The 27,450-nt window shown below is 47.5% G+C and overlaps 1 protein-coding gene across 12 annotated transcripts in view; it reads right to left on the reverse strand.

The window, feature by feature from the left end:
• BCAS3 (BCAS3 microtubule associated cell migration factor) overlaps positions 1–27,450 on the reverse strand; it is a 631,049-nt gene that overhangs the window by 468,802 nt on the left and 134,797 nt on the right. For all 12 annotated transcript variants that reach the window (XM_077311257.1, XM_077311251.1, XM_077311253.1 and 9 more), the window contains exon 13: positions 14,105–14,198. In XM_077311257.1, coding sequence (XP_077167372.1) covers positions 14,105–14,198 — 94 coding nt within the window. The remainder of the gene's footprint in view (positions 1–14,104; positions 14,199–27,450) is intronic.

Genomic DNA, 27,450 nt, shown 5'->3' on the forward strand with positions numbered 1-27,450 from the left:
GGCTGAAGGAATCCCCACTGAGATGTTTCAGGTTGACATCCTGCCTAGCCTTGAGAGCTCTTCTGCTCCTCCATCTTCCAATACTTTAATTGACCCATTTGCTATGCCTTCGCACCCGTCCGTTGGAGCTCCTGGATGTAACCCTAGTCCACGCTGCTCATTTGCTAATTTTACTACCTTTATGCATTGCCTTTCTCCCGACATGGGATCCAAGGTCATTGATACAAACAATGTAACCAAGCTCCAAGCTCTTCCACCTCTCAAGCCCAGCCCTTGGCTGCTCAGGCCTGAAGAGGAGCTGCTCTCTGGGGCTCTCTGTGCCGCCTGCCAGCAAAACTATTCCACCAGGGGAGGCTCCCCAGTCTACGGACGGCAGCAGGAGATGTCCTGCTATTACAGCTGATCTCCAGATGACCAAGATGAGAAAACGACTGCTTTGGAGGGGGGACTCTGCGGCATCTTACCCTACTGAGGTCCTGCCCCTCCCCAGGCTCCCCCCCAAAAATGTCCAGGTATTACTCAACCCAGAGCTGGGAGCAGTCCTGCTTCAGGAGCAGAATTCTCCCAGCTGCTCAGCCCCACCCTCAGGCTGTTACTTCTGTTTTATATTGTGATTGTGATGTGATGTGATTTTTTTCATGTTTTATGCAAGCCACTTTGAGTCTTGCTTTGCAGAACAAAGTGGGATATGGACACACACACAAACATATATACACACACACACATACACACAGATATATAAACACACTGCCAGAGTGACACAGAAGAACAGTTTGAAATCAGGCCAGGATCAGAACACTGTGATGGCAGCGGCACTCTTGAATCCCCAAACCCCATGGGCAGAATCAGTCAGTTCGCTTAGCAGATCTCCCTCTAGTGGGAATTTCATAAATGTGGAAGAAACTGCAGAAAAGGCCTTTTGCTCACTTAACCCCAGAAGGCATCTGGACCTGGAGGGGGGAGCGCCTAAAGAGGACCCCAGCAATTCGGGGCAGGAAGGAGATGGTCATTCAGGGAAGCTGCTGCTGCAACCACAACTGCACTTTGATCCTCCAGAGCTACAGCCGCATAGAACCACTTCCCAGCTCCCCAGACCATTCTTCGGTGCCCTGCTGGAGCCGGATAATGCTGAGACCCATCCTGATATTGTCTAAATAGCCTGCCAGTTGTGGGTCAGATGCATGGCTGCAGAGACCGGTTCAAGTTTATGGGTGGCTAGCTGAACGAGTTTATGACTGCAGTCAAGGCCTTTGAACACCACTAACTTCAGCAAGAAGAAGAGTTGGATCTCAGATGGCGCTTTTCTCTAACCAAAAGAGTCTCAAAGCGGCTTCCAATCGCCCTGCCTTTCCTCTCCCCACCACAGACACCCTGTGAGGGAGGGGAGGCTGGGAGAGCCCAGATATTTCTCAAGAAGAAGAGTTGGTTCTTATATGCCGCTTTTCTCTACTTGAAGGAGTCTCAAAGCGGCTTACATTCGCCTTCCCTTTCCTCTCCCTGCAACAGACACCCTGTGAGGAAGGTGAGGCTGAGAGAGCCCTGATATTACTGAAGAAGAAGACTTGGTTCTTATATGCTGCTTTTCTTTACCAGGAGGAGTCTGTGAGGGAGGTGAGGCTGAGAGAGCCCAGATATTCCTGCTTGGTCAGAACAGCTTTATCAGCGCTGTAATGAGCCCAAGGTTATCCAGCTGGCTATATGTGGAGGAGGAGCGGGGAATCAAACCCGGCTCACCAGGTTAGAACACACTCCTAACCACTACACCAAACTGGCTCTCACACCAAGATGGCTCTTGACAGACTTATAGAAGAAGTGTTAACAGCAGTTTGTCAATGAAACCAGTTTCTGGGAAGCTTTCTCAATACTGCAAAAACAATCTTTAAAAATTGTTTTTAAATTTAGGAGCACAGTCCTTGACTGACTTTACCTGCCCTCAGCGATGCCAGCATAAAGTCAAACTTGACTGGCTGATAAGGATAGTGATGTCAACCTTCAGATGAGACCCGAAAGATCTCCTAACCTGTTCTCTAAGTCAGGGGTAGTTAACCTGTGGTCCTCCAGATGTCCATGGACTACAATTCCCATGAACCCCTGCCAGCGTTTGCTGGCAGGGGTTCATAGGAATTGTAGTCCATGGACATCTGGAGGACCACAGGTTGACTACCCCTGCTCTAAGTGATCCTGAATGTCTGGAATCAACCTTGCAAGTCAGTCAGGATGGAGGAGAACTTGGCAAATGAAAGGAAAAGCTGATGTTGAAGCAGCAAGGGAAACAACAGAAACAAACAAAGTAGGGTAAAAAGTGAACCTTCTCCCAATAAAAGGTCCCTTCCAGAGAGGGAGAGGGAGAGAATTCTGTGGACTCCTAATCAGCAATCACTTCCAGGAGCAAGTTTATATAACTTATATCCAACCTCAGTTTTAACCATCTTACAAAGCCTCCTAGTCTTATATATCTGTCAAAGCAAACCATGGAAATATGTTAAGCTTTAAATAAAAATGTTCACAGTCCCATTTATTTTTCCCCTTCCAGGGCCCCCTCAAACGAAAATTTAAGTGCAACCAGCTCCTCCAATGGAACCGAGAAATCCACATTGTTCGATGCTTATCAGCAACGTGATTTACAAGAAATGTACTCTTTTTGGGGCGGAGGGAGGGGACGGGAGAGGGAAGGTGGCTCTGGCTGCAACAGGGTTTCAAGTCCGGAGGGACTGCCCTGCGCCACCCATACGGTGCCGGCCCGGATCACAGCGCCGAGCCAGGGGTGCCCGCTGCCAATGTCGTAAATACTGCCATTAAAGTGTTTGTTTTAATTCTGACCTCAGAGTCACAGCTAATAAACAAAAAAGGCAGTGGGAAATTGAAAAACAAACTCAATGCAGCTGTCGGACTGGCGGGTTCACAACAGCATTTAACGGCATCCTTTAATTTCTGCTTCTATGAATAGAACCCTTAGACTGCACCCTGCACACCAAGCGACCGAATGAGCCGCGCTCCCCCCCCAGCTGTTTTTCTCTTTTCTTTCTTTCTTTCTTTCTTTCTTTCTTTCTTTCTTTCTTTCTTTCTTTCTTTCTTTCTTTCTTTCTTTCTTTCTTTCTTTCTTTCTTTCTTTCTTTCTTTCTTTCTTTCTTTCTTTCTTTCTTTCTTTCTTTCTTTCTTTCTTTTTGGGGGCGTGTGCGTGTGTGCTAGCACGCCATACTTGTTCATTTTACAGCGTTTTTAAATGTATCCCTCAGGACTGTTTCCAGAAAAGCGAAACGAGTCACTGCTTGCTACTTTAACAAGCTTCCTAGGGGCTGCAGGATTACCGCACTGGGCCAGGCCGAGGGTCCATCTGACCCAGCCCTCTCCTCCGGAGTCCTGTTTCCAAAGACAGGATGACAGATGGGGGAAGGGGGGGTAGCATTTGCAAATGCTTCTTGTGGTTAGAAGCAGAGGTCTGGGAGGGGAAAAAATTCTAACTCAGTGCTCTGTTCTAGTTTTCTAGTTTTGGGGAGTTTTGTTAAAATATGGGAGAGATCAAAACTGTGAGACTGCTTCTGGAGTCCTTGCAGCCTACCCCACACCTAAGCAGCCCACTACCTAATTCTGCAGCACGGCCAAGCATGAATGGCATATTGTAGCTGTGCATGAAAGTAGATCTGGGAGCAAACGGGTCAAGAGACTTCGCTCGCTCGGGTAAACACGGCAGCTGGCCCCGCCCTCTCTTCAGTTAGATGCAGAGCCATTGTTTGCCTTCTTATATTCATCTTATATGGGAACTCATTTCTCTTTCTTTCCTGGGCTGGGAGCTGCAGCAAGTTAACTTTTTTTCAAGTTAACCTGTTCACAATACATTAAATGTACCTACATGAATATGTCATGTAAAATGGGCTTTTGCACGTAAAATTACTTTCTGTTGCTGCCATTGGTGTCTGGTCATCTTTGCAATTTGTTTGAACAACAGTTTCCCCTTAAATGGGAAACGTAGGGGACTACGTAAGGTTCTATGCTTCCAAGGCTATATATATATATATATTTAACCAAATACTTCCCAGAATACTGTGCGACACAGGGAGTTCGATTGCAAAGGCACACAAATTCCACAGCAGATAGTCTGAAGGCCGCGGATTTATTTTCCCAACTAGAAACTTCATAAGTTGAGTCCCCTGTTTCGTTCCAGTCCCCCAAAGGCATTCAAGCTGGAGAACTTGTCTAGCCTGGAGTGTTAAATATTTTAAAACATATCTGGGGTTGGTTGAAGAGCAGGAACAAAGACACGGACTTGTCAAGAGGAGCCCAGAACTCGGAGGGGTTCCCATATATCTAGAGATCTTATGATCACAGTTTGGACCTAAGTGCATATCTGATTAGTAGTTTGGTTTTATAACAAAATATCTGACAAATAGATCCTGGCAAATAGATGGGGAACAAATGGAGATAGTGACAGATTTTATTTTCCTGGGCTCCAAGATCATTGCAGATGGGGACTGCAGCAAAGAAATTAAGAGACGCTTGCTCCTGGGGAGGAAAGCTATGGCAAATCTAGACAGCATCCTAAAAAGGCAGTGACATCACCCTGCCAACAAAAGTGCGTTTAGACAAGGCTATGGTATTCCCAGTTGCAATGTATGGCTGCGAAAGTTGGACCATAAGGAAGGCCGAGCGTCAAAGAATTGAGGCTTTTGAACTCTGGTGCTGGAGAAGACTCTTGCGAGTCCCTTGGACTGCAAGGCGAACAAACCGGTCAGTCCTAGAGGAGATCAGTCCTGCCTGCTCCTTAGAAGGCCAGATCCTGAAGATGAAACTCAAATACTTTGGCCACCTCATGAGAAGGAAGGACTCCCTGGAGAAGAGCCTAATGCTGGGAGCGACCAAGGGCAAAAGAAGAAGGGGACGACAGAGAATGAGGTGGCTGGATGGAGTCACTGAAGCAGCCGGTGCAAACTTAAATGGACTCCGGGGAATGGCAGAGGACAGGAAGGCCTGGAGGATCATTGTCCATGGGGTCGCGATGGGTCGGACACGACTTCGCACCTAACAACAACAACCTGACAAATCCTCGAGTGTGATGTCAGTGGTGGGACAACACTTCTTATTTCACCTCGGAAATGATGTCACACTATCAAAGCAACAGCAGTCTGGGGCTCATTTCCCACCTGCTACTCTACCAAGCAGCATCGAGGTCAGTGGCTGCTGTCATCAGGTCTCCGCAGCCCTGGACTCTGGCAAGAGATCCTCTCCATCATTCCCTCCTGACAGCTAAAAGGACTTTACTATCTTTGTCACCTGAAGATTTAGAAATTTTGTTTTTGAAAGACAGTAACCTATCCAAGCCTGGCCCCAAAATAATTATGCAAATGTGACACTGCATGGAAAAAAAATTAATTGCACTTCAGAGGTGAGACCGGGAGCAACCAGAGGCAGGGCTTTTTCAGTAGGGGGCCTTCAACCGCACCTAAGGAATGCCCTTCCCCTTGAGGCTCGCCAGGTGCCTGCCCTGCTCTCTCTTAGGTGCTGGGCCAGAAATGTTTCTGTTTACCTGGTATTTGAATTAAGCAGCTGATCTTAAAACCCACTTCATAGTGGGTTTTAAGTCTGAGAACCGTTCAACTCTTGAAACCGCTCAACGTGATTTTTCGGTCTGGTGTTTTTGACGTTTACGTTGAGTTTTATTTAACAACTTTTAATGTGCTTTATTTTGAAAGTTGTCTCAGTCAGGTTAGCAAGTGGAAGTCCTTAAAAAGCTTCTAAATCCTGTAGTATTCTACTTGCTTCCCAGGATGTGTTTGGAATCCGAATATTCCCACTACTGTTGGTAAAACCACTGCAACATCATTAAACTAGAATCACACCCCTAATTTGCAAGATAAGCTGTCAATGTTGCCCCGCCCACAAGGCTACCCAAAGGCTTATAATAGAAATTGTGACTGTGCATCCTACAAAAATGTGATTTATAACATCTTAAAATGAAAAGGAGAAGTATGCAGCCAAAATACACCATACCAATCAACTTCACATTTAAAATAAGATGACCAACATAACAGTTCCCACAATGTGAATGGAGTAGAAGAAATTATCAAAGTTATTTCTTAACCAAGGGAGGAAGCATTGGGGAAAGGGGATGAAATTAATGTTTTACACACACACAGAGAAGAGCTGGCTCTTGTACACGCTTGTTACCATCCAAAGGAATCTCAAAGCAGCTCACAATCGCCTACCCTTCCTCTCTGTACAACAGCCACCCAGTGACACAGGTGAGGCTAAGAGAGAGCCAGGACTGGCCCAAGGGCACCCAGGTGGCTACCTGTGGAGGAGGAGGAGTGGGGGGATCAAACCCGGCTCTCCGCCACTCTTAACCACTATACCAAGCTGCTGAAATAAAAGGTAAATGAAAACGAAGGCAAATTCAACCACACCTCATAATATCCAGCACTTAAGTAGCTAAATGGCTGAAAGAACTTAATAGGTAGGGATGCCAGCCTCCATGCGGGACCTGGGGATTCCCTGCAATTATAGCTCTTCTCCAAACTACAGAGATCGTTCCCCTGGATGAAATGGATGTTATGGAGGACGGACTCTGTGGCACCCCTGTTCTCACCAAGCTTGATCCCCAAATCTCCAATCTGGATCTGGCAACCTGGCCCCCCAACCCTTGCCGGAGGCCAGGGGGGCTGGCAACCCCATTAATAGCATTTCTCACTCATTCCTCAAGGCAGCACTTGAAAGCAGGCTACTACTCATTATGCCGACATTCCTACTAGAAAAGGTGCCTCCCTGGCCCTCTCTTCTGAAGATGGTGCCTGTTGTCTGGACATGATCCCAGTACATCACTGACCTTGTTTTCATAGAATCATAGAATCATAGAGTTGGAAGGGAACTCGTGGGCCATCTAGTCCAACCCCCTGCTCTATGCAGGACACTCACAACCCTATCACTCATCCACTGTCACCTGCCACCCCCTTGAGCCTTCACAGAATCACCCTCTCCATCAGATGGCTATCCAGCCTCTGTTTAAAAATCTCCAAAGATGGAGAACCCACCACCTCCCGAGGAAGCCTGTTCCACTGAGAAACAGCTCTGTCAGGAACGTCTGGATGTTTAGACAGAATCTCTTTTGAATTAAGTTCATCCCATTGGTTCCGGCCCGTCCCTCCGGGGCAAGAGAGAATAACTCTGCTCCATCTTCTATATGGCAGCCTTTCAAATACTTGGTTATCAGATCCCCTCTCAGTTGCCTCCTCTCCAGGCTAAACAGAGCAAGCTCCCCAACCTTTCTTGATACATCTTGGTCCCCAAACCCCTGGAGGATAACCCAGTGAGGTCTTTTAAAAGTTGTTAGCCCAAAACACCAAAGTGGCGGTTTCCCTTGCACTCTGCAGCTACCCACCCAGACAGTAAATGTCGCTCGCCATGTTTAAATTGCAGCTATTCTACAGTTCACACAACTGGATATAAAAAAAAAGATTAAACATTGTGATCACCTTTTGCAGATCTTAAGGGAAACTTCTGAAGGCCAAAGTGTAGGATATGCATTAAAGATAAATACAATTAACATTTTTACTGGGGTTTTTTTCCATGGCCAGTGCACTAGCACACCTGATTCAGATGTCTAGTGCAAGGTAGAGTACATGGAACTGGAGACAGAGAAAAGAGTGATGGGAGATTGTAGAAGGCTCAAGGCTGTGATTCTGTAGGGTTGGTAACTTTGGGTTGAGAAATACGTGGAGATCTGGGGGTGGAACCTAGGGGTAAGGTGGAGTTTGGGGAGGGGATGTACCTAAGTAGGGGTATATATCCATACTCTGTGATATTTGAAGCCCAGTGAACCACTGTAACTCTAGAACAGTGGTTCTCAACCTGGGGGGTCGGGACCCTTTGGGGGTCAAACGACCCTTTCACAGGAGGCGCAGCAGGGCAAGCCACTTGGCTGGGGAGGGGGTGCCATCCACACAACAGCCTTGCAGGGTAGATTGAGATAAAGCATTCGTCTGTCTGGAGCAGCGGATAAGAGCGAGATCGGCATGATGGGACAAGAGGCAGAACTGAACTGACAAACCCCAGGACAAACCCCAATTTATATCCAATCACGAACAATGGATCTTCACGCCATTGGTCAGTTTTGGCTTGATTTCTGTGAAAGAACCCTTGCATCATTTTATGGTTGGGGGACACCACAACACGAGGAACTGTATTAAAGGGTCGTGGCTTTAGGAAGGCTGAGAACCACTGTTCTAGAAGATCTCCAGGTCCCACCTGGAAGGTAGCAACCTTAGATGAGAATCTGCAGGTAAACAAGAGCACCCCTATTTCCATCTCTAAATCGCTGGAGGATGTGGAACTGCAGCTTGCCTAAAGCCGCCAAGCTAAACCCTGGAACAGCTCATGGTTCCTCCCTTAGCCGTCTCCCAGCACATGAGGCATAAGGAAGCCTTATGGCTGCATTTTATGGACTTCTCAAAACACACTGGAATATATTTTTAACAAGTAACTATATTGCTTTTAAGAGACCCATTATACAGCCTATGAAAATAGCTTGGCAAGGCCTGTATAATTACTAACAGCTAAGTGCTAATGGCATTATATAAACAGGCTTTGGTGGAGTTCTATTCATAAATGCTGCACACCAAGCGATAGAAACCCCTGCCAGATCCAGGGACCCGGGAGAGCAAAGAAAGGGCTTAAAAACCAAGTTGTGGAGACCATGGTAAGGGGTGGGGGTGGGGGAGAACAGTCCCAGATGTGTAGGATTAATGAATCAGGGCTACATCATGCATTACAATTTCCAACACAGAAATTCAAATCTTTGAATGTTGTATTCAGTACGTAGTTTGTGTGCTGTAATCACTGTAATAACTCTATTTGGGGAAGCTCTGGTGTTTCCCCCGGGGAGACCACCCATATGTCCTTAGAGCAGCAACAAGGAAAAGAGAGGGAGAAGAAAAGAGCTGAGTTTTTGTAATCTGCTTTTTACTATCCAAACGCATCTCAAATTGGCTTACAGTCGCCTTCCCTTTCCTCTCCCCACAACAGACACCCTGTGAGGGATGTGAGGCTGAGAGAGCCCTAATACTACTGAAGAAGAAGAGTTGGTTCTTATATGCCACTTTTCTCTATCTGAAGGAGTCTCACTTTGGCTTACGGTCACCTTCCCTTTCCTCTCCCCACAACAGACACCCTGTGAGGGAGGGGAGGCTAGGAGAGCCCAGATATTACTGAAGAAGAAGAAGAGTTGGTTCTTAGATGCCGCTTTTTCTCTACCTGGAGTCTCAAAGCGGAATATATTCGCCTTCCCTTTCCTCTCCCCACAACAGACACCCTGTGAGGTGGGTGAGGCTGAGAGAGCCCTGATATTACTGAAGAAGAAGAAGAAGAGTTGGTTCTTAGATGCTGCTTTCTTATATGCCACTGCAGATCGTCTTAATTGTGGGAGGTGAGGCTGAGGGAGCCCTGATATTCCTGCTCGGTCAGAACAGCTTTATCAGTGCCATGGCGAGCCCAAGGTCACCCAGCTGGCTGCATGTGGAGGAGGAGCGGGGAATCAAACATGGCTTGCCAGATTAGAAGTCGGCACTCATAACCACAACACCAAGCTGGCTCTTTTAGCTGGTTACCCTAGTCTTTCTTGTTAGAGCACATGATGCTGAAAAATAAGTCAAAAGCAAAATACTCATAAAAGCTCATCAGAAATCTTGCCCACACCCTCCTCAGTGGTAGGATAAGTGGACCTTTGAGGTCAACCATCTGTCAGGGCCTGCTCAGAAGAGGTAGTCCATGCTAACCAACAATTGGGATCACCTCCTGACCCTTAATGCAACGTGAAGTGAAAACGGGTGTTCCTGAAGGGGGAAGGCTTAGTCATTCTTGAGTCCCCCCCCCCCCGCCCCGACCACAGGCGCTACCCGTGTCCTCCCCCAGCGACTCTCTTATGCCTCCTTAGTGAGGCCGTCCTCTTACTGGGAAGCCAATGGGACTTGGGGGAATTACCAGAACATTTCAGGAACCAGCAGGACACATAAACCTATGTCCCTATTAAACCACTTGTGAGGGAAACAGATGGGACAGACGTCGTTAGCTTAATAACTTCTGCAGTTATTAGCGCTCGGCAGCTTGCTTGATTCCAACCTAAATTGCAGGGTGTCCTTTAATAATGTACAGTCAATAATGCAGGAGTCACTTGTTTAGCTCCTGCAGACTGGAGTCTAGACGATCTCCAGTTTAGTCTAGGCTAGCCTAGGATGGAGCAATTGATTCCACGGGACCAACAGTTCAATCTTTTCCCCTCCTCTTCTTGTTATCGAGATTGCACACACTTAGAATTCCTGGCAGAGTGTCACATGCAACATTACAAGCTTGGAGGCCAATTCATAAACATCTTATTCATCCCCCTCTCCCCCCCCCCTGTAGATTTCTTCCGCTCCCAGCGACCTCCCAATCTGCCGTGTGAGGCGCCTTCAGCTGAGAAATCCTTGTGGATTTACATTTGCGGGTCAGATGTGTTTTCATCTGGGCCGCTGTAGCAGCCGTGGTGTTTTGTAAACTGTTTGGGGCATCTTTAAATATTTTGTGAAGGGGATGATTCTAGGCTTAATCTTTTCTCATGCAACTTGAATGGCAGGGCTCTCCCATGGATGGAGACCAGACCTACCAACGTTCCAGCCACCTTTGGGCCCAGTGGGTAGCTTGAGCTGTTAGCCGGTGTGGCGCATGATGGGATGCTTTCCAGGGAAGCCCTCTGGATGACTCTGCACGGTTCCTCGGGGCTCTTGGGAGGATAAAACTAACACAGGTTGTCCTGAACTCCAAAGAAAAAGGAGGGTGGCAGAGTTGCTAAGGAAAGGAAAAAGTGACTCTTGGCCTCACTTTTGCCAGATGAGAGATATGAAATCAGTAGGACCAAACCAGGTGCACATTTAAATGCACAATCCTTTTAAAAGTCACATTTCACTGTTTGATTTGGGAGATGCCACCGACTCCAAATGGGAAATGCCACTTTCCCATAAATGAGAAGATAGACTGATCCACTTTGGCAGAGTGGAAGAGTTGACACCTAACCCTACCCAAAGTAGCTGCATCTCTGCGCTCTCAGAAGCCTCTTGAACAAAGACAGAGAACCCACTGAACCAAGGTCACCCAGCTAGCTACATATGCCGGAGCAGGGAATCAAACCCGGTTCTTCAAATTGCTTTAGGATGCTTTGGGCTGAACCTGCGTTGAGCAGGGAGTTGGACTAGATGGCCTGTATGGCCCCTTCCAACTCTATGATTCTGTGATTCTGTGAAATTAGAAGAGCTGTGTTTTTATATTCCGCTTTTTACTACCTGAAGGAGTCTCAAAGCAGTTTACAATTGCCTTCCCTTCCTTTCCCTGCAACAAACACCCTGTGAGGGAGGTGGGGCTGAGAGAGCCCTGATATTACTGCTTGGTCAGAACAGAAGTTGGTCTTTATACCCCATTTTTCTCTATCCGAAGAAACCTTGTGAGGGAGGTGGGGCTGAGAGTGCTCTGACAGGACTGCCCTATGAGAACAGCTCTAACAGGACTGTGACATCCAAGGTCATCCAGCCAGCTGCATACGGAGGAGCAGCAAATCAAACCCAGCTCGCCAGATGAGAAGCTGCCACTCTTAGCCACTACATTTATCCAAGGGTGGCCAAACTGTGGCTCTCCAAATGTCCATGGGGTTGGCAGGGGCTGGGCTCATGGGAATTGCATGGCATGTGCTGCGGGGGCTCATGGGGACTGTAGTCCACGGACATCTGGAGAGCCACAGTTTGGCCACCCCTGAATTATATCTGAAGAACTGTGCTTACACACAAAAGATATCTTGAACAAAAGCTCGTTGGTCTTAAAGGTGCCACTGGACTCACACTTTGTTCTGCTGCCACAAATTTGGTGCTACTGGACTCCTGCTCTTTTCTTCTGCTGCAGACAGTCAAACATGGCTACCCAACGTACCTGGAAACTCTCGTTGGTCTCTGAGGGGTGCTACAGCAGTGGAATCTAGCTCATGTTTCATTTTCGTCTCCTCGAGGGAGACTGCACAGTCTAAGTCAGGGGTAGCCAAACTGCGGCCCTCCAGATGTCCATGGACTACAATTCCCAGGAGCCCCTGCCAGCATCCGCTGGCAGGGGCTCTTGGGAATTGTAGTCCGTGGACATCTGGAGGGCCGCAGTTTGACTCTCCCTGGTATAAGTCAATGCAATGCATACGATGAACCATCTAAGAAGCAACGTCATGAGACTGCTTTGCCGTCAAGAGACGAGATGAGTGAGATGCTGGGTCACAACCATTCGAGATGGGGCTCTATAGAATCCACTCCTTTCTGATCATGTACAGAAAATAAATTTTACTGATGGTCACTTTTAATGCACAGCCGATACGGCAGCTAGTATGTAAATAAATAAATAAGGCAACAAGCGAGGCCAGTGCAAATCTTCCAGAGGAATTACTAGTCTGTCTAGGATCTTCTTCTTTTTTTTTTTGTTTCCTGTCAAAAGCATTACGAGCAGCAGGGCTCTGAACCCATGTGCAGTTATTAAGGGGCTCTGACATAACAGATGGGCTGTCAACCGTAAGTCTGACTGGCCACTCCAGGCAGGAGATCGGACATCCATTCCGTTTCTGTTCTTTGAAATGTGATTTCATCCCAAACCTCTTCGAGGCATTTTAATTCACTTTAGGACTCATTAATTTAGGCAAGCGGAAGCTCTTGATCTCCCCCAGCCCCTCTTCGCTGACCGCCGTGCAGTCAATCAAAAAGTTATTACTCTGTCGCAGGAAGGATAATAAACCCGTTAGTCTGCCGGCTGGACAGGATTACGCGGGCAGGATGCATCCTACCTGCCCACAAGGCTTCTTCAGCTGAAAGGAGGAAGGGGAGAGAGCAAAGGTGCTCACTTTGAGGCTTTAAATATTGTTTTCGGATCGTTTTCCCTGTCCAACAATTCTCACGCCCCCCCCTTCCCCCAGTCCAAAAACCAAGACTAGGAAAAGATTCTATGCTACCCCCCAGGTTAAGCATTAGTATGAGCCCAAACAGGTTAAGTGGTGTCAAATCTATGAGAATATTTTCACAAACCTCAAGAAATAAAATATAACCTTTTGGGGGGGGAGGAGAAAGGTTTCTTTCTGGAAATGCAACTCAGGAGGAAACTTCCTATTAACCTTATGTTTTAGATGCGCTAATTCTTGCGGTATTAGCAGGAATATCTTGGCCCAGTGCAGTTGCGATGCTCCATTTATCGTCATTCCAATTGCATCCAACCCTTCTGCCAAAGACCTTGGGCAAGTTAGGCCATTTCATCCCCACTACAACCTTAGGAGGGAGGTCAGCACTGGGGGTGCACACCTGACCTGAGGTCAAGCCAATGAACTTTGCGACAGAGCAGGGATTTGAACACTGATCTCCTTGGTCCAAGTTCGGCAGTCTACTAACCCCTCCATGGTTCACAGGCTGGGACCACACAGGATCCTTGTTCCTTGCAGCACATTCCTCCCTCCTTGCCCCTGATGGCCCTGACTGTGGTTAAGAACGACATCTGGGCTCATGTACATGGGGCTGACGGTGGACTTGGAAACCTTCATGAAGGACTTGAACTCAGGCCTCCAGGGCCCCTGTCTAATCATGACCCCATCAGTGACCTTTACACCCAGCATAAAGAAACAGTCATGCAACCGCAGGCTTAATTAGCATGGTAAGCTTAACTATGGTTAACTTAAAATGCACACAAATCTAGCTTGTCTATTAGAGTCTGTTAGATCTGCTCCTCTTCACTCCTAGTGGAAGACGACTCAGCCTCCGTCTGAACGAGGTGGGATGGGATAGATTGTTGAAATACGTTTTCGACCATTTGCTTGTCTATTGTAATTGGGGCTTCATTGGGGTTTTTATTGTCTTTTAATGTTCTATTCTGCAAACCGCCACGGGTTCCTAGGAAATGCGGCAGGATACCAATCGAAATAATTAATAAATGAATAAATAAATTGTGGCGGGTGCGCATGCATGACATGCGCGGGCGGGCAGTTGCCCTGCGGTCCCCAGCCTCAAAAAGGTTGGGGACCACTGCCTTACTGTATAGCATTTTTCTTGCTCCACAATGCCCAAACCCAAAAGACACTCACCACTGGGGTTGAAAGACATACAGCAGATGGGCTTCTCATGTGCAGGGAAGTGCGCCACGATGCCGTCACTGTCGGAGTCCTCACTCACAAGCACCTGGGCAAAATGAGACACAGCTGGAGGTGAGTCGCATACCTTATTTGGAGTTGTGTGCTTTCCCCAGCATTCACAGCCAAAGTATTGGTGGGGAGGAACAGCCCTCTAGGTGAAAAAGCATGCTCAATGACAAACTGGGGGGGGGGAAACCTAGGTGGAAAGAAAAAAGCTTATAGGAAAATCCTACAAGTGTTTTAGAGGAATTTTATTATGCAATTTTTAATGTACCTATTAATCATGCAATTTTAAATATTTTTTAAATTTTTGTATCGGTTCCCAGTGCTTTTTTGCTATCTGTTTTCTGGCCCTATTCCTATATTAAATGAATTTGAATTGGAATTTGAATTGGAACAACCTCCAACGGAGGAGAAACCAGAAATATTTAGTTAAAATATATTTATATGCCTGGTTTTCTCCTAAGCATCTCAGGGCTTTTACTGCCAGTGATTGAACTCTGCCAGGGTCTTCCTCGTCTCTGGAACTAACGATTATGCAAATGTGTGGCATGGCTTCATCACAAGCCAGCATGTCCCTCCTTCTTCCCTCCCCAGTCCCTCCCTCGCACCCCCTGATGCTGAGCAGAGACGCAAAACAACTCAATGGGAAGACATCGCAGTCTTGGGTTTCCACGTCTTCATCACTGGGAAGCAGAATGTATCCTATGCAAGCTAGAGACATTAAAGCTGAAGGGGACCTCCCTGAGATCTTCTCTACACGCCCTCCAAGTTATTGCCTTGAAGTTTTATAAACATTTTGAATGTGTTGAGCAAGTCTGTATGGGAATGTATCTACTCACAAACCACCACAAACGGCACCATTCATGATGAATTCTGCTACGTGGTTCAGTTTGTGCCCATCCTTACTCTCAAGGTCAGCTGCCCTGACCTGGATGGCCCAGACAAGATTGATCTTGTGAAATGTCGGAAGCTAAGTAGGGTCATTCCTGGCTAGTAGTAGGATGGGAGACCACCAAGGAAGCACAGGTTTCTGATGCAGAGGTAGGCAATGGCAAACCACCTCTAGAAAACCCCTTGAGGAGCCACTGTACAAGGGGTGCAACCTGACCGCACTTTCGACACGCCTTCAATATGCCACCCATCCTCTTGTTCTCAAAGAACTATGAATTACTTCAGGAGAGCCCAGGAGGTATCGCCTTTAAATCTACAGGGAGCATGCATTTGGAAATGTATGCTTCCGTCATGCTTGCCTTGAAATCCCCTAACATTCTGTAGAGTCCCCCAGTGTTTGGTGGCTGGACACAGATACCACCACCCCCTCCCAGCAATCACTTTGGAATGGTGCCCACTACCTGTTTTCAAATTTTAAAAAGCACCCAAGGGGCAGTTTGGTGTACTGGTTAGGAATGCGGACTTCTAATCTGGCACGCCGGGTTCGATTCTGCACTCCCCCACATGCAGCTCGCCATGGCGCTGATAAAGCTGTTCTGACCAAGCAGGAATATCAGGGCTCTCTCAGCCTCACCTACCTCATGGGGTGTCTGTTGTGGGGAGAGGAAAGGGAAGGTGGCTGTAAGCCGCTTTGAGCCTCCTTCGGGTAGAGAAAAGCGGCATATAAGAACCAACTCTTATTCTTCAGTAATATCGGGGCTCTCTCAGCCTCACCTCCCTCAGAGGGTGTCTGTTGTGGGGAGAGGAAAGGGAAGGCGATTGGAAGCCGCTTTGAGACTCCTTCGGGTAGAGAAAAGCAGCATATAAGATCCAACTCTTCTTCTTCTTCTTCTTCTTCTTGTAGGATTGGGGACGCCTGCTAAATGAAAGAGGCAGGAAGCTCATGGGTTTGAAGGGACAACGGAAGCTGTCCTACACTGCCTTAGATGCTAAACCATGGCTGGCTATTACAGATCATTCTATGCCCTTCACCTTAGTCCAACAAGGACAGGAGGCATTTATCCATTGGTGGGAGGCAGCCAGTGACCTTAGGACACTCTGATTTCAGTGCTGTTGAGACCCTGATTGTTTTCAGATGCAGCCTCTAATTGGTCTCTCTGCTCAATAACAGAACGACTGAACCCTTGGAGTAATCCCTTGTGCAGATGCAGGAGGAATGGCTGTGCACAGTTGCTTCGTCTCAAAAAGAAACGGGCGGAAATAGATGGGGAAACCTGCAGAAAGGAACGGCAGGAGAAGAGGAGCTCTCTCCCTATAAAGAGAGTGTCTTCAGATTTTTAGATTAGAGCCGAAGCACATGGTGCGGGGGACATGATAAAGATTTACAAAATTCTGCCTGAGTTGAAGGGGGAACAGAGAGTGTTGGGGGGGGGGGATTTTGCTGTCCTCGGGGTCATCCAGTGGAGATCAGCATGAGATTCAGAACAGAAAAAAGCAAGCATCCTTTACACAATGTATTTTCATACAATAGAATAATAATATAATATAAAGCAGTGCAGTGTAGTGGTTAGAGCAGGGGTAGTCAACCTGTGGTCCTCCAGATGTCCGTGGACTACAATGGGAATTGTAGTCCACGGACATCTGGAGGACCACAGTTTGACTACCCCTGGGTTAGAGTATTAGCTGAGGAGATGGGAAATCCGGGTTCGAATCCCTAGTCGCACCCTCTAAGTCTAACCGACTTCAAAGGATTGTTGTGAAGATAAAATGGAGGTTATGGAAAGGATGTAAATTGTTTTGGGTCCCCCTTGAGGAGAACCCACGGTACCAATGAAGTGAATAAAATAGTCACTTCACGGGAATTACTGCCACGAAAGGCCATAATGGGGTCTGGTTTACATGACCTGAGAAAGAGAAAGAGAAACAGAGAAAGAGAAAGAGAAACAGAGAAAGAGACAGAGAGGGTTAATGAAATTCTTGGAGGAAGGATTTACCAGTGGGGATTGGCCCAGTAACTAAATAAAAACTCCTTTAGGTACGAGGAATGAAGCGACAGCTTTAAAAACATTCTTTTTCACCAAATAGTCTCAGAAAACAAAAACAAGTACCAGGCAAACTGATCAGGTGAGGGCGTTCCATAGGTGAGGTGCCACTGTAGAATCGGCCCTGTCTCTAGGAACAAGAACCCCATCACCACCACCAATTCTTAGGATAGCTGTGGTTGTTCCCAACCCAATCGCCTTCCACTAACTTGAAAGCCAAGTGTGAGGTCACATGGTTTAAAAGGATCAGACTAGGAATCTGGGAGACCTAGGTTCAAATGTCTGTTCATGCTCTAAATGCTGGCTCGATGACCTTGAGCTAGTCACTCACCCTCAGCCTAACCTACCTCAAAGGGTTGTTGTGAGGATAAAGCGGAGGATATACTACAAGTACAACGATATAGGCTAGATATCAGGGAAAAATTTTCACAGTCAGAGTAGTTCAGCAGTGGAATAGGCTGCCTAAGGAGGTGGCGAGCTCCCCCTCACTGGCAGTCTTCAAGCAAAGGTTGGATACACACTTTTCTTGGGTGCTTTAGGATGCTTAGGGCTAATTCTGCGTTGAGCAGGGGGTTGGACTAGATGGCCTGTATGGCCCCTTCCAACCCTATGATTCTATGATTCTATGATATAAGCTACTTGGGGTCCCCATTAAGGAAAAGAGCAAAGAATAAATGAATTGAATAAAACAAACAAACAAAGACTGCAACAGTCATTTCCCATAAACACTCTTTCCTTCCCCATTAGGAGAACTGGCTGGTCTCACTCCAACCTCCTCCCCTTCACTAGCTTTCCCCTTGGGGGGGGGGGCTGTTGTTGGTGGCACAACCTGTACTGTTTACGTACCAACCCTTTCCCCCACACACAGACACAAAGAACAAATACAATTAAAGATCATAGTAACACCATTCTTTAATGTTATTGTTGTTATTGTTAATATTATTGTTATCACCTTGTTACTACTATAAACGGAATTGCCTGTATCGTTTCTTGTTTTTGATAAACCGCCCTGAGCCTTCGGGGAGGGCAACATAGAAATACAAGAAATAAATAAAGGTAAAGGTAAAGGTATCCCCTGTGCAAGCACCGAGTCATGTCTGACCCTTGGGGTGATGCCCTCCAGCGTTTTCATGGCAGACTCAGTATGGGGTGGTTTGCCAGTGCCTTCCCCAGTCATTACCGTTTACCCCCCAGCAAGTTGGGTACTCATTTTACCGACCTCGGAAGGATGGAAGGCTGAGTCAACCTTGAGCCGGCTGCTGGGATTGAACTCCCAGCCTCACTGGCAGAGCTTTTAGACTGCATGTCTGCTGCCTTACCACTCTGCACCACAAGAGGCTCTTTGAAATAAAGTAATAAAGAAATAGATGTAATTTCTTAGCATATCCCTGCATTAGCTAGGAAAAGGATGTAAGCCTCTTCAGGACTACGGAAAAAGAGAACACACCCAAACAGGGTTGAGCTCTCATGAACCGTGGTTGGAACCATAAATACCTTTTGCTTTGATTCTGACATTAACAGACAGCACAATATTTGGGATCTGGATTATATTAGAGAAAGGAATCCATCTATTTAATATATAGCAGCATTTTTTAAAAAAAAATACACATTCTGTCATCAGCAAGGCAAACATGCAGGGAAGAATTCAGCAGCGGGTAATTAATGAGCATACTGGATGGGTTTCCCCTCTCCCGTCCGTTTAAAGGGTGGAAATACTGGTTGCCTCAACTTTGAAGTACAGATGATCTGGTCCCCCTGGCTTCTCAGCAGCTTTTTGCAATTGTCCGTAACTGTCAGTCAAAGACCCACTCAGGAAGGGAAAATGAGAGCCCAGGAAAGCAGGGCCGTCAAACTCAAAGCAAAAGAAGGGAGCTGCGTGCAGCAGTCAGAGGGTTGTGCGCTTCGACGTCCAAAGTGGCCATTCCAGGTCGAAGCGGCCAGCGGCCGCACTGCCAGCGCCGAAGCGCACCACCCTGGACACAACGGCACAGCCTCACATCTGCTCGGGAGGATGCCAACCTGGCTCTCAAAGGAAGGTGGCCGTGCAACCGCTGAGACTGGAGGACCGTCAGGTAAAAGACATAGACCAGGGGTAGTCAAACTGCGGCTGTCCAGATGTCCATGGACTACAATCCCCATGAGCCCCTGCCAGCGAACGCTGGCAGGGGCTCATGGGAATTGTAGTCCATGGACATCTGGACGGCCGCAGTTTGACTACCCCTGACAGGCAAAAAGCACTGCTGCTTCTCCCTGCAGCTGCCATCGTCCGTGATTGGAAATTCCTCAGGTGTTTCTTTTGAGCCAAAGCTGAAATAATCTTCCTTAGAGGGTATCGCTTGTTTATTCCTGCCCTTCCTCAGAGTGCCGTATAGAAACGGTTTCCTCCTCCTTACCTTTTCACACCAACCCTGCAAGGCAAGCTTTCTCTACCAGGGTTTTTGAAACCCTGGCGACCCTGGAAGGGTTCCCCAAATGGGTGGGAATTAACCACTTTTTAAAAACGTAATTTTTATAAATTGTTAAATATTTACTGGGTGATGTGGCCATATATGGTCATGTCGACCTGACCCTCCCCCTCGAAAAATGGCCAATGATGGGCCTGGAGGGGGCAGGAAGGGGCGGGGCCCTGGGTGGGCGTGTCCACAGCTCGGCTTCCCAGCCATATTCTGCATAATTGCGCCACTACTGGGGTTTCTCAAAGCCTGAAGAATATTTCAGGGGTTTCTCAACAGTAAAAAAACATGGAGAAAGGCTGCTGCGAGGCAAGGTTCGGCTGAGAGAGAGCGATTTGCCCAAAGTCACCCAATGAAACTCAAGAGTAGCCTTCCCTCTGCAGTCTACTGCTGTACATACCATACCTCTGGCTCTCTGCTCTGTACCCTCCCCTTTCAAGGGGAAGTGAATGGTCAATCCCCTATCTCAGAGCACAGAGTTTGAGTCCAGTCGCACCAGAATTATACTCAGAATTAAACGGTCTCAAAGGTGCCACTGGACTCCAACTGATGCTTCAGACCAACCATCTTAATCTATCCTTAATCTATCCCATCACATGTATGCTCTTAACACCACAGCCCACCCTAGGAGACTTGAAGGGCCTTAAGCTTTCAGAATCAGCCTCAGCCCCCTTAAGCTTTCACAGAATCAGCCTCAGCCCCCTTAAGCTTTCAGCCCCCTTAAGCTTTCACAGAATCAGCCTCAGCCCCCTTAAGCTTCAGAATCAGCCTCAGCCCTCTTAAGCTTTCAGAATCAGCCTCAGCCCCCTTAAGCTTAAACAGAATCAGCCTCAGCCCCCTTAAGCTTTCACAGAATCAGCCTCAGCCCCCTTAAGCTTTCACAGAATCAGCCTCAGCCCCCTTAAGCTTCAGAATCAGCCTCAGCCCTCTTAAGCTTTCAGAATCAGCCTCAGCCCCCTTAAGCTTAAACAGAATCAGCCTCAGCCCCCTTAAGCTTTCACAGAATCAGCCTCAGCCCCCTTAAGCTTTCACAGAATCAGCCTCAGCCCCCTTAAGCTTTCAGCCCCCTTAAGCTTTCACAGAATCAGCCTCAGCCCCCTTAAGCTTCAGAATCAGCCTCAGCCCTCTTAAGCTTTCAGAATCAGCCTCAGCCCCCTTAAGCTTAAACAGAATCAGCCTCAGCCCCCTTAAGCTTTCACAGAATCAGCCTCAGCCCCTTAAGCTTTCACAGAATCAGCCTCAGCCCCCTTAAGCTTTCACAGAATCAGCCTCAGTCCCCTTAAGCTTTCACAGAATCAGCCTCAGCCCCTTAAGCTTTCACAGAATCAGCCTCAGTCCCCCTTAAGCTTTCACAGAATCAGCCTCAGTCCCCCTTAAGCTTTCACAGAATCAGCCTCAGCCCCCTTAAGCTTTCAGCCCCCTTAAGCTTTCACAGAATCAGCCTCAGCCCCCTTAAGCTTCAGAATCAGCCTCAGCCCTCTTAAGCTTTCAGAATCAGCCTCAGCCCCCTTAAGCTTTCACAGAATCAGCCTCAGCCCCTTAAGCTTTCACAGAATCAGCCTCAGCCCCTTAAGCTTTCACAGAATCAGCCTCAGCCCCCTTAAGCTTTCACAGAATCAGCCTCAGCCCCCTTAAGCTTTCACAGAATCAGCCTCAGCCCCCTTAAGCTTTCACAGAATCAGCCTCAGCCCCCTTAAGCTTTCACAGAATCAGCCTCAGCCCCTTAAGCTTTCACAGAATCAGCCTCAGCCCCCTTAAGCTTTCACAGAATCAGCCTCAGCCCCCCTTAAGCTTTCACAGAATCAGCCTCAGTCCCCCTTAAGCTTTCACAGAATCAGCCTCAGTCCCCCTTAAGCTTTCAGAATCAGCCTCAGTTCCCTTAAGCTTTCACAGAATCAGCCTCAGCCCCTTAAGCTTTCACAGAATCAGCCTCAGTCCCCCTTAAGCTTTCACAGAATCAGCCTCAGCCCCCTTAAGCTTTCACAGAATCAGCCTCAGCCCCTTAAGCTTTCACAGAATCAGCCTCAGCCCCCTTAAGCTTTCACAGACAGAATCAGCCTCAGTCCCCCTTAAGCTTTCACAGAATCAGCCTCAGTCCCCCTTAAGCTTTCAGAATCAGCCTCAGTTCCCTTAAGCTTTCACAGAATCAGCGCCCCCTTAAGCTTTCACAGAATCAGCCTCAGCTCCCTTAAGCTTTCACAGAATCAGCCTCAGACAGAATCAGCCTCAGTCCCCCTTAAGCTTTCAGAATCAGCCTCAGTCCCCTTAAGCTTTCACAGAATCAGCCTCAGCCCCCTTAAGCTTTCACAGAATCAGCCTCAGTCCCCCTTAAGCTTTCAGAATCAGCCTCAGTCCCCTTAAGCTTTCACAGAATCAGCCTCAGCCCCCTTAAAGCTTTCACAGAATCAGATCTCTGCATAGTCTCCATCCAGTCTAATGGAGCCAAAGCAGCACTGGTCTGGATTCTGAAAACCAGTTCCAGGGAAGGGAACCTTCACTAGCAGAGTGGACCCCACAAGACCCAACCCACTGCCTCCTGATTCTTCAAGACGTCCAAAGGAAAATGAAAGGGCCCCAGTAACAGCATTCAGAGAAAAAAACCAGCTGCCCCTCGAAGGGCTGGGAGGGAGGTCAAACATCAGTGGGGAGGGTGGAGGCGATAAACCTGCAAGGACATTAACTGCCACACGCCTTTTAAAAGAATCCTGCCTCCACTCGGAGCAGCCTTTAGTTGGGCTTGAGCCATTAATCTGCGACAAAAATGTCTTCTTGACAAAAAGCAGAACCCCTTTAATAAAAGTTAAGGCAGACAGTATTAAGCTCGGAGGGAATCCTGTTGCTTTTTTATATAAAGAGAATTCTTCCATAATAAGCACAGATATAAAACAAAGGCGGAGAAAGAGGGGAGGAGGAAGTCAACGCCAAGGGTCCTCAGACTGTGTTATCATCTGTGAAAATAGCATTTCGCTGGAAATAAACACTGGCGACAACAGCCAATGTGTTCGGCTCAAGTTTCATTGTCGGGAGGTCTTTTATTTGTTAAGCACTTGGCCTATGGCCTATGGGTTGGTTTTTCTCAAGGATTCTTGATATTCGATAACATCTTTCATTGGCCTCCGTTTTTAATCAATCCCGAACCAAATGGAAATTAACTTTGGACGTTGCGGCAATCTGCCATCCCCTTCTCCTTGCTAAACTGTCTTCACTGTAGCAAAACGTTAATAAAGAACAGAGAGGGTAGTCACAGGGGAAAAAACATGATGGAACCAGGTCCCTTCCATGCGCATGCGCAAGACAGCTTTCTGCACAGCACATCTCACGCACTGTGTCCAAAGCTTCTTTGTAAACGTGGACAGCTCACACACACCTATGAGACATCCGCCTGCAGTCAAACAGGGGGTCACCAGTTGGAAAGGGGAGAACAAACTGCATTTTTAATAGAATCACGTTTAAATCAAGAAGAAGATGAGTTGGTTCCTATATGCCTCTTTTCTCTACCTGAAAGAGTCTCAAAGCAGATTGCAGTCGCCTTCCCTTTCCTCTCCCCACCACAGACACCCTGTGAGGTGGGTGAGGCTGAGAGAGCCCTGATATTCCTGGTTGGTCAAAACAGCTTTATCAGTGCTGTGGCAAGCCCAAGGTCACCCAGCTGGCTGCATGTGGGGGAGAGGGGAATCCAGCTTGCCAGATTAGAAGCCCACAGTCCTAATCACTCCACCAAGCTGGCTTTCAGTCCAAAAGAGAAAAGTGACATATAAGAACTAACTCCTCCTCCTCCTCCTCCTCCTCCTCCTCCTCCTCCTCCTCTTCTTCTTCTTCTTCTTCTTCTTCTTCTTCTTCTTCGGGAGGATGGAATCCAGCAAAGATCATGGAGCATGCGGAGTAGAACGTTCTGATCCCATATACATTTTGCATCTCACGCAGATTTTGTCCGGTATAGCAATCCACATAGCTAAAAGTGTCTCGGGAACTCCAGGGATGTCAGCAAGGGATCCCAAGGCCTAAAGCTGGGACTAGTGTGTGTTGTGGGTTTTCGAATCCCCCTCCAGGAACAAAAGAAAAATGGGGGATCCAACAATGGTAGGCAATATAAAGACTTTGGATAGGATGGATCTGTAATAAATAAATTGGAATTTGGTAAGCCGCACTGCCGGCTACTGCCATCCAGTTTCATTGTTGTAATAATAAGAAATGATTTTTATTTTTAACCTGCTCTTTCAAAATGCTCAGGGCGGGTAACAACACTAAAATCCACGTACAATTTTAAAAAATTTAAAACAATTACAATATACAAATGACCCCATCTATAGTTTCCAAATAGGATAGTCCTCTAACAGGGAGCCGATCTTGACTTCTTCTCCTCCTCCCCCTCCTCACGGTGAGGCCAGCTGATTCCACGGATGTTATTGTGTGTCTGGACCATACGCCTAGTGCAGTGGTCCCCAACCTGCGGGCCGCGGCCCGGTGCCGGGCCGCGAAGGCCATGGCGCCGGGCCGCGCCTCCCTCTCCCCGCCCCCCCGCAGTAAAAAACGTCCCAGGCCGCAAGCTTGCGGCCCAGGAAGCTTCTTACTGCGGGAGGGCGGGGAGAGGGAATCAGGGCCGGGCCGCACCCGTGCGGGCCGCGCCCGCAAATTGCGCATGCGCGATGCATGGGTGCGGCCCGATGCGCCGGGCGCAGCCCAATGCACAGGTGCGGCCCACGGGCGCGGGCCGATTCGTGGGCGCGGCCCTGCCGGTCCCCAGCCTCAGAAAGGTTGGGGACCACTGGCCTAGTGGAATAGCTCCGTCTTACAGGCCCTGCAGAACTGATTAAGATCCAGCAGGGCCCTGATCTCTCTCTTGAGGGATTATAAGTGGAAAGTCAGTCCTGGTATGCTTAGGGCTTTAAATGTTAGCACAAGCACCTTGAACTGGGGTTGCATGTTCCGGCACGCTCTTCGGCCGCTTCGGCCTGCACCGAAGCCTGAGGCAGCCAGTGCCGGAACGCACAACCCTATCTTGAACCTGATTCAGTCTCCAATCTGGAGCCAATGCAGCTAAGCAGGCACTGTTGCGATAAGTGTATAAGAAGGATGGTCTAATCCAGGGGTCGTCAAACTGCGGCCCTCCAGATGTCCATGGACTACAATTCCCAGGAGCCCCTGCCAGCAAAAGCTGGCAGGGGCTCCTGGGAATTGTAGTCCATGGACATCTGGAGGGCCGCAGTTTGACGACCCCTGGTCTAATCATTAAACCAAACAGAGAGAAACCGACCTATCCAATGGCGATAAAATAAATATATTCATAAAAGAAAGAAAAATGTCAATACAGACCAGTATCCCCATACCTATGTGAGCCTGTGTCCAGTATTATATTATTATTATATATTATGTATAAGGTTTAAATTCTTGATACCTGTAAGATTGATAAAAATACTGAAGACCTGGAGTACTGTGTGCAGTTCTGGAGGCCTCACTTCAAGAAGGACGTAGATAAAATTGAAAGGATACAGAGGAGAGCGACGAAGATGATCTGGGGCCAAGGGACCAAGCCCTATGAAGATAGGTTGAGGGACTTGGGAATGTTCAGCCTGGAGAAAAGGAGATTGAGAGGGGACATGATAGCCCTCTTTAAGTATTTGAAAGGTTGTCATTGGAGGAGGGCAGGATGCTGTTTCTGTTGGCTGCAGAGGAGAGGACACGCAGTAATGGGTTTAAACTTCAAGTACAACAATATAGGCTAGATATCAGGAAAAAATTTTTCACAGTCAGAGTACAGCAGTGGAATAGGCTGCCTAGGGAGGTGATGAGCTCCCCCTCACTGGCAGTCTTCAAGCAAAGGTTGGACACACACTTTTCTTGGATGCTTTAGGATGCTTAGGGCTGATCCTGCGTTGAGCAGGGGGTTGGACTAGATGGCCTGTATGACCCATTCCAACTCTATGATTCTATAAGACTCAGAGGACTTGTCACTGATGAAAGAATCTCACAGAAAACGGATATTACCTGGATTCCGTTTTGACAGAAGTCCTATAGAATAAACAGATAAGGAAAACTACAAAAAAGGACACTTTTCTTTCTTTTATGAATATATCTATTGTACTGCCATTGGACAGGTCTGTTTCTCTCTGTTTGGTTTACTGTTGTGATAAGTGCCTTCCACTTCCAATGCACACAAGTTTATATAAAGGGCTCGTGTAGCCACATTCTGAACCATTCTGAACCAGCTAGAGTTTCCGGAGCAGTCTCAAGCACAGCCCTGCGTAGTGTGAGTTGCGGAAGTCTAATCCAGAGGTGACCATCCCACGAATCATGCTGGCTAGGTCTGGCTCTGAGAAGTAGGGTGGAAGCTGCCTCGTCTGACATAGATGGAGAAATGCCAGGTGGGCTGCCTTGGTGATCTGGGCCTCCATCGATCAGGAGGGGTCCAAAATCTTGACTGTAGGTGCCAGTTGTGCTCCTTCACATGCTGGGAGCTGTCTCGGCCGTCTCTCTACCTGCCGGCCCAGACGGGAGGCCTCCGTCTTGGCTGGGTTCAGCTTCAGCTGACTCCACCCGAGCCAACCCCCCACAGCCTCCAGATACCTGACCAGGTTGTCTGGGGCTGCTGGCGGACGGTTGCCCATTAACAGAAAAAGGGAAATGTAATGAAAACGTTAACATTTCTTTTCTTTAAAGTCGCCTTGTATTCTTCATCAGCTAAATGGGATGTTTAACAGGTTCATACTCAAAGCCCAACACCCCAAACATTTGGGAGAGATTGTTATTTCAGACACACCCTGGGTGGTCCCACCCAATGAATCAATTAAGCCCCAAATCAAAGGTCAAAGGAAAACTTAAAAAAACAAAACAAAAAACCTGCAGCCACTAAACGTTTATGTGTTTAATTTCAATTAGGAGGGGGGGGGGGAGGGAGAAAAGGAGGAAATCTGTATATCTTTATTTCTGCTCATTTCAACTAATTAATGGCTCCAAAGAAATAACCATTACATCTAACTGAAAAGTTTGCTAACACTTCATTAAAAGGGAGCTTAAACAAGCTCGCAATCCTTGTTAATGCATTTCGGTTGACCACAAGGCTGTTTGGGCTTCTGGGTAATTATTTTTACTCCGCGTTCTTATATAAGCACAACAGCCAAGCCCAATAATTCAACATTTCTACACTTTTAAAGAAATGACACTGCAGTCCTATTTCAGAAAGGAGCACGGCTTTTTCTGGGGGAGAGGGGGTTATTATTCTTAACATAAACCTACTATATAAACAGCTGCTGCTTGTGAAATTTCTCAAAAACGCCTGTGTTAATAAGGTTCCCTAAAATATTTCCCCAGAAAATAAGATTTCAGAGATGGTGCACAAGCAAGTGACAAAGTCCACCAACATCACTATCAAAGGGAGCTCAAAACAGCTGTAAACACATTAATAGCGGTAACTGCAATGGACAGTTCAAATACGCTGTCCCCCAGAAACCGCTATTCAGACGGAGAATTCGTTTAGTTACCACGGCTAACCAGTCGTGAAGGGCAAAACAGCAGGGCCAACGCCCTTCTTATGAGAGCAAAATATTTGCTCTTTTATGATCATCTATTGTTAGAGCCAACAAGTTTCAGCACGGCAACGTTATTCCTGGGTCAATGCACACAAGTTTATATAAAGACAAGGCCATGACCAAGCAAGAGGCTGGGTGACAAGGATATGGAATCACATTTAAATCCAAGAAGAAGAAGAAGACGAAGAAGAGTCAATCCTTATATGCCGCTTTTCTCTGCCCAAAGGAGTCTCAGAGCGGCTTACAGTTGCCTTCCCTTTCCTCTCCCCACAACAGGCACCCTGTGAGGTGGGGGAGGCTGAGAGAACCCTGATATTACTGAAGAAGAAGAAGAAGAAGAAGAAGAAGAAGAAGAAGAAGAAGAAGAAGAAGAAGAAGAAGAA

This window comes from Paroedura picta, chromosome 15 (genome assembly GCF_049243985.1).
Source record: "Paroedura picta isolate Pp20150507F chromosome 15, Ppicta_v3.0, whole genome shotgun sequence".
Taxonomy (NCBI): domain Eukaryota; kingdom Metazoa; phylum Chordata; class Lepidosauria; order Squamata; family Gekkonidae; genus Paroedura; species Paroedura picta.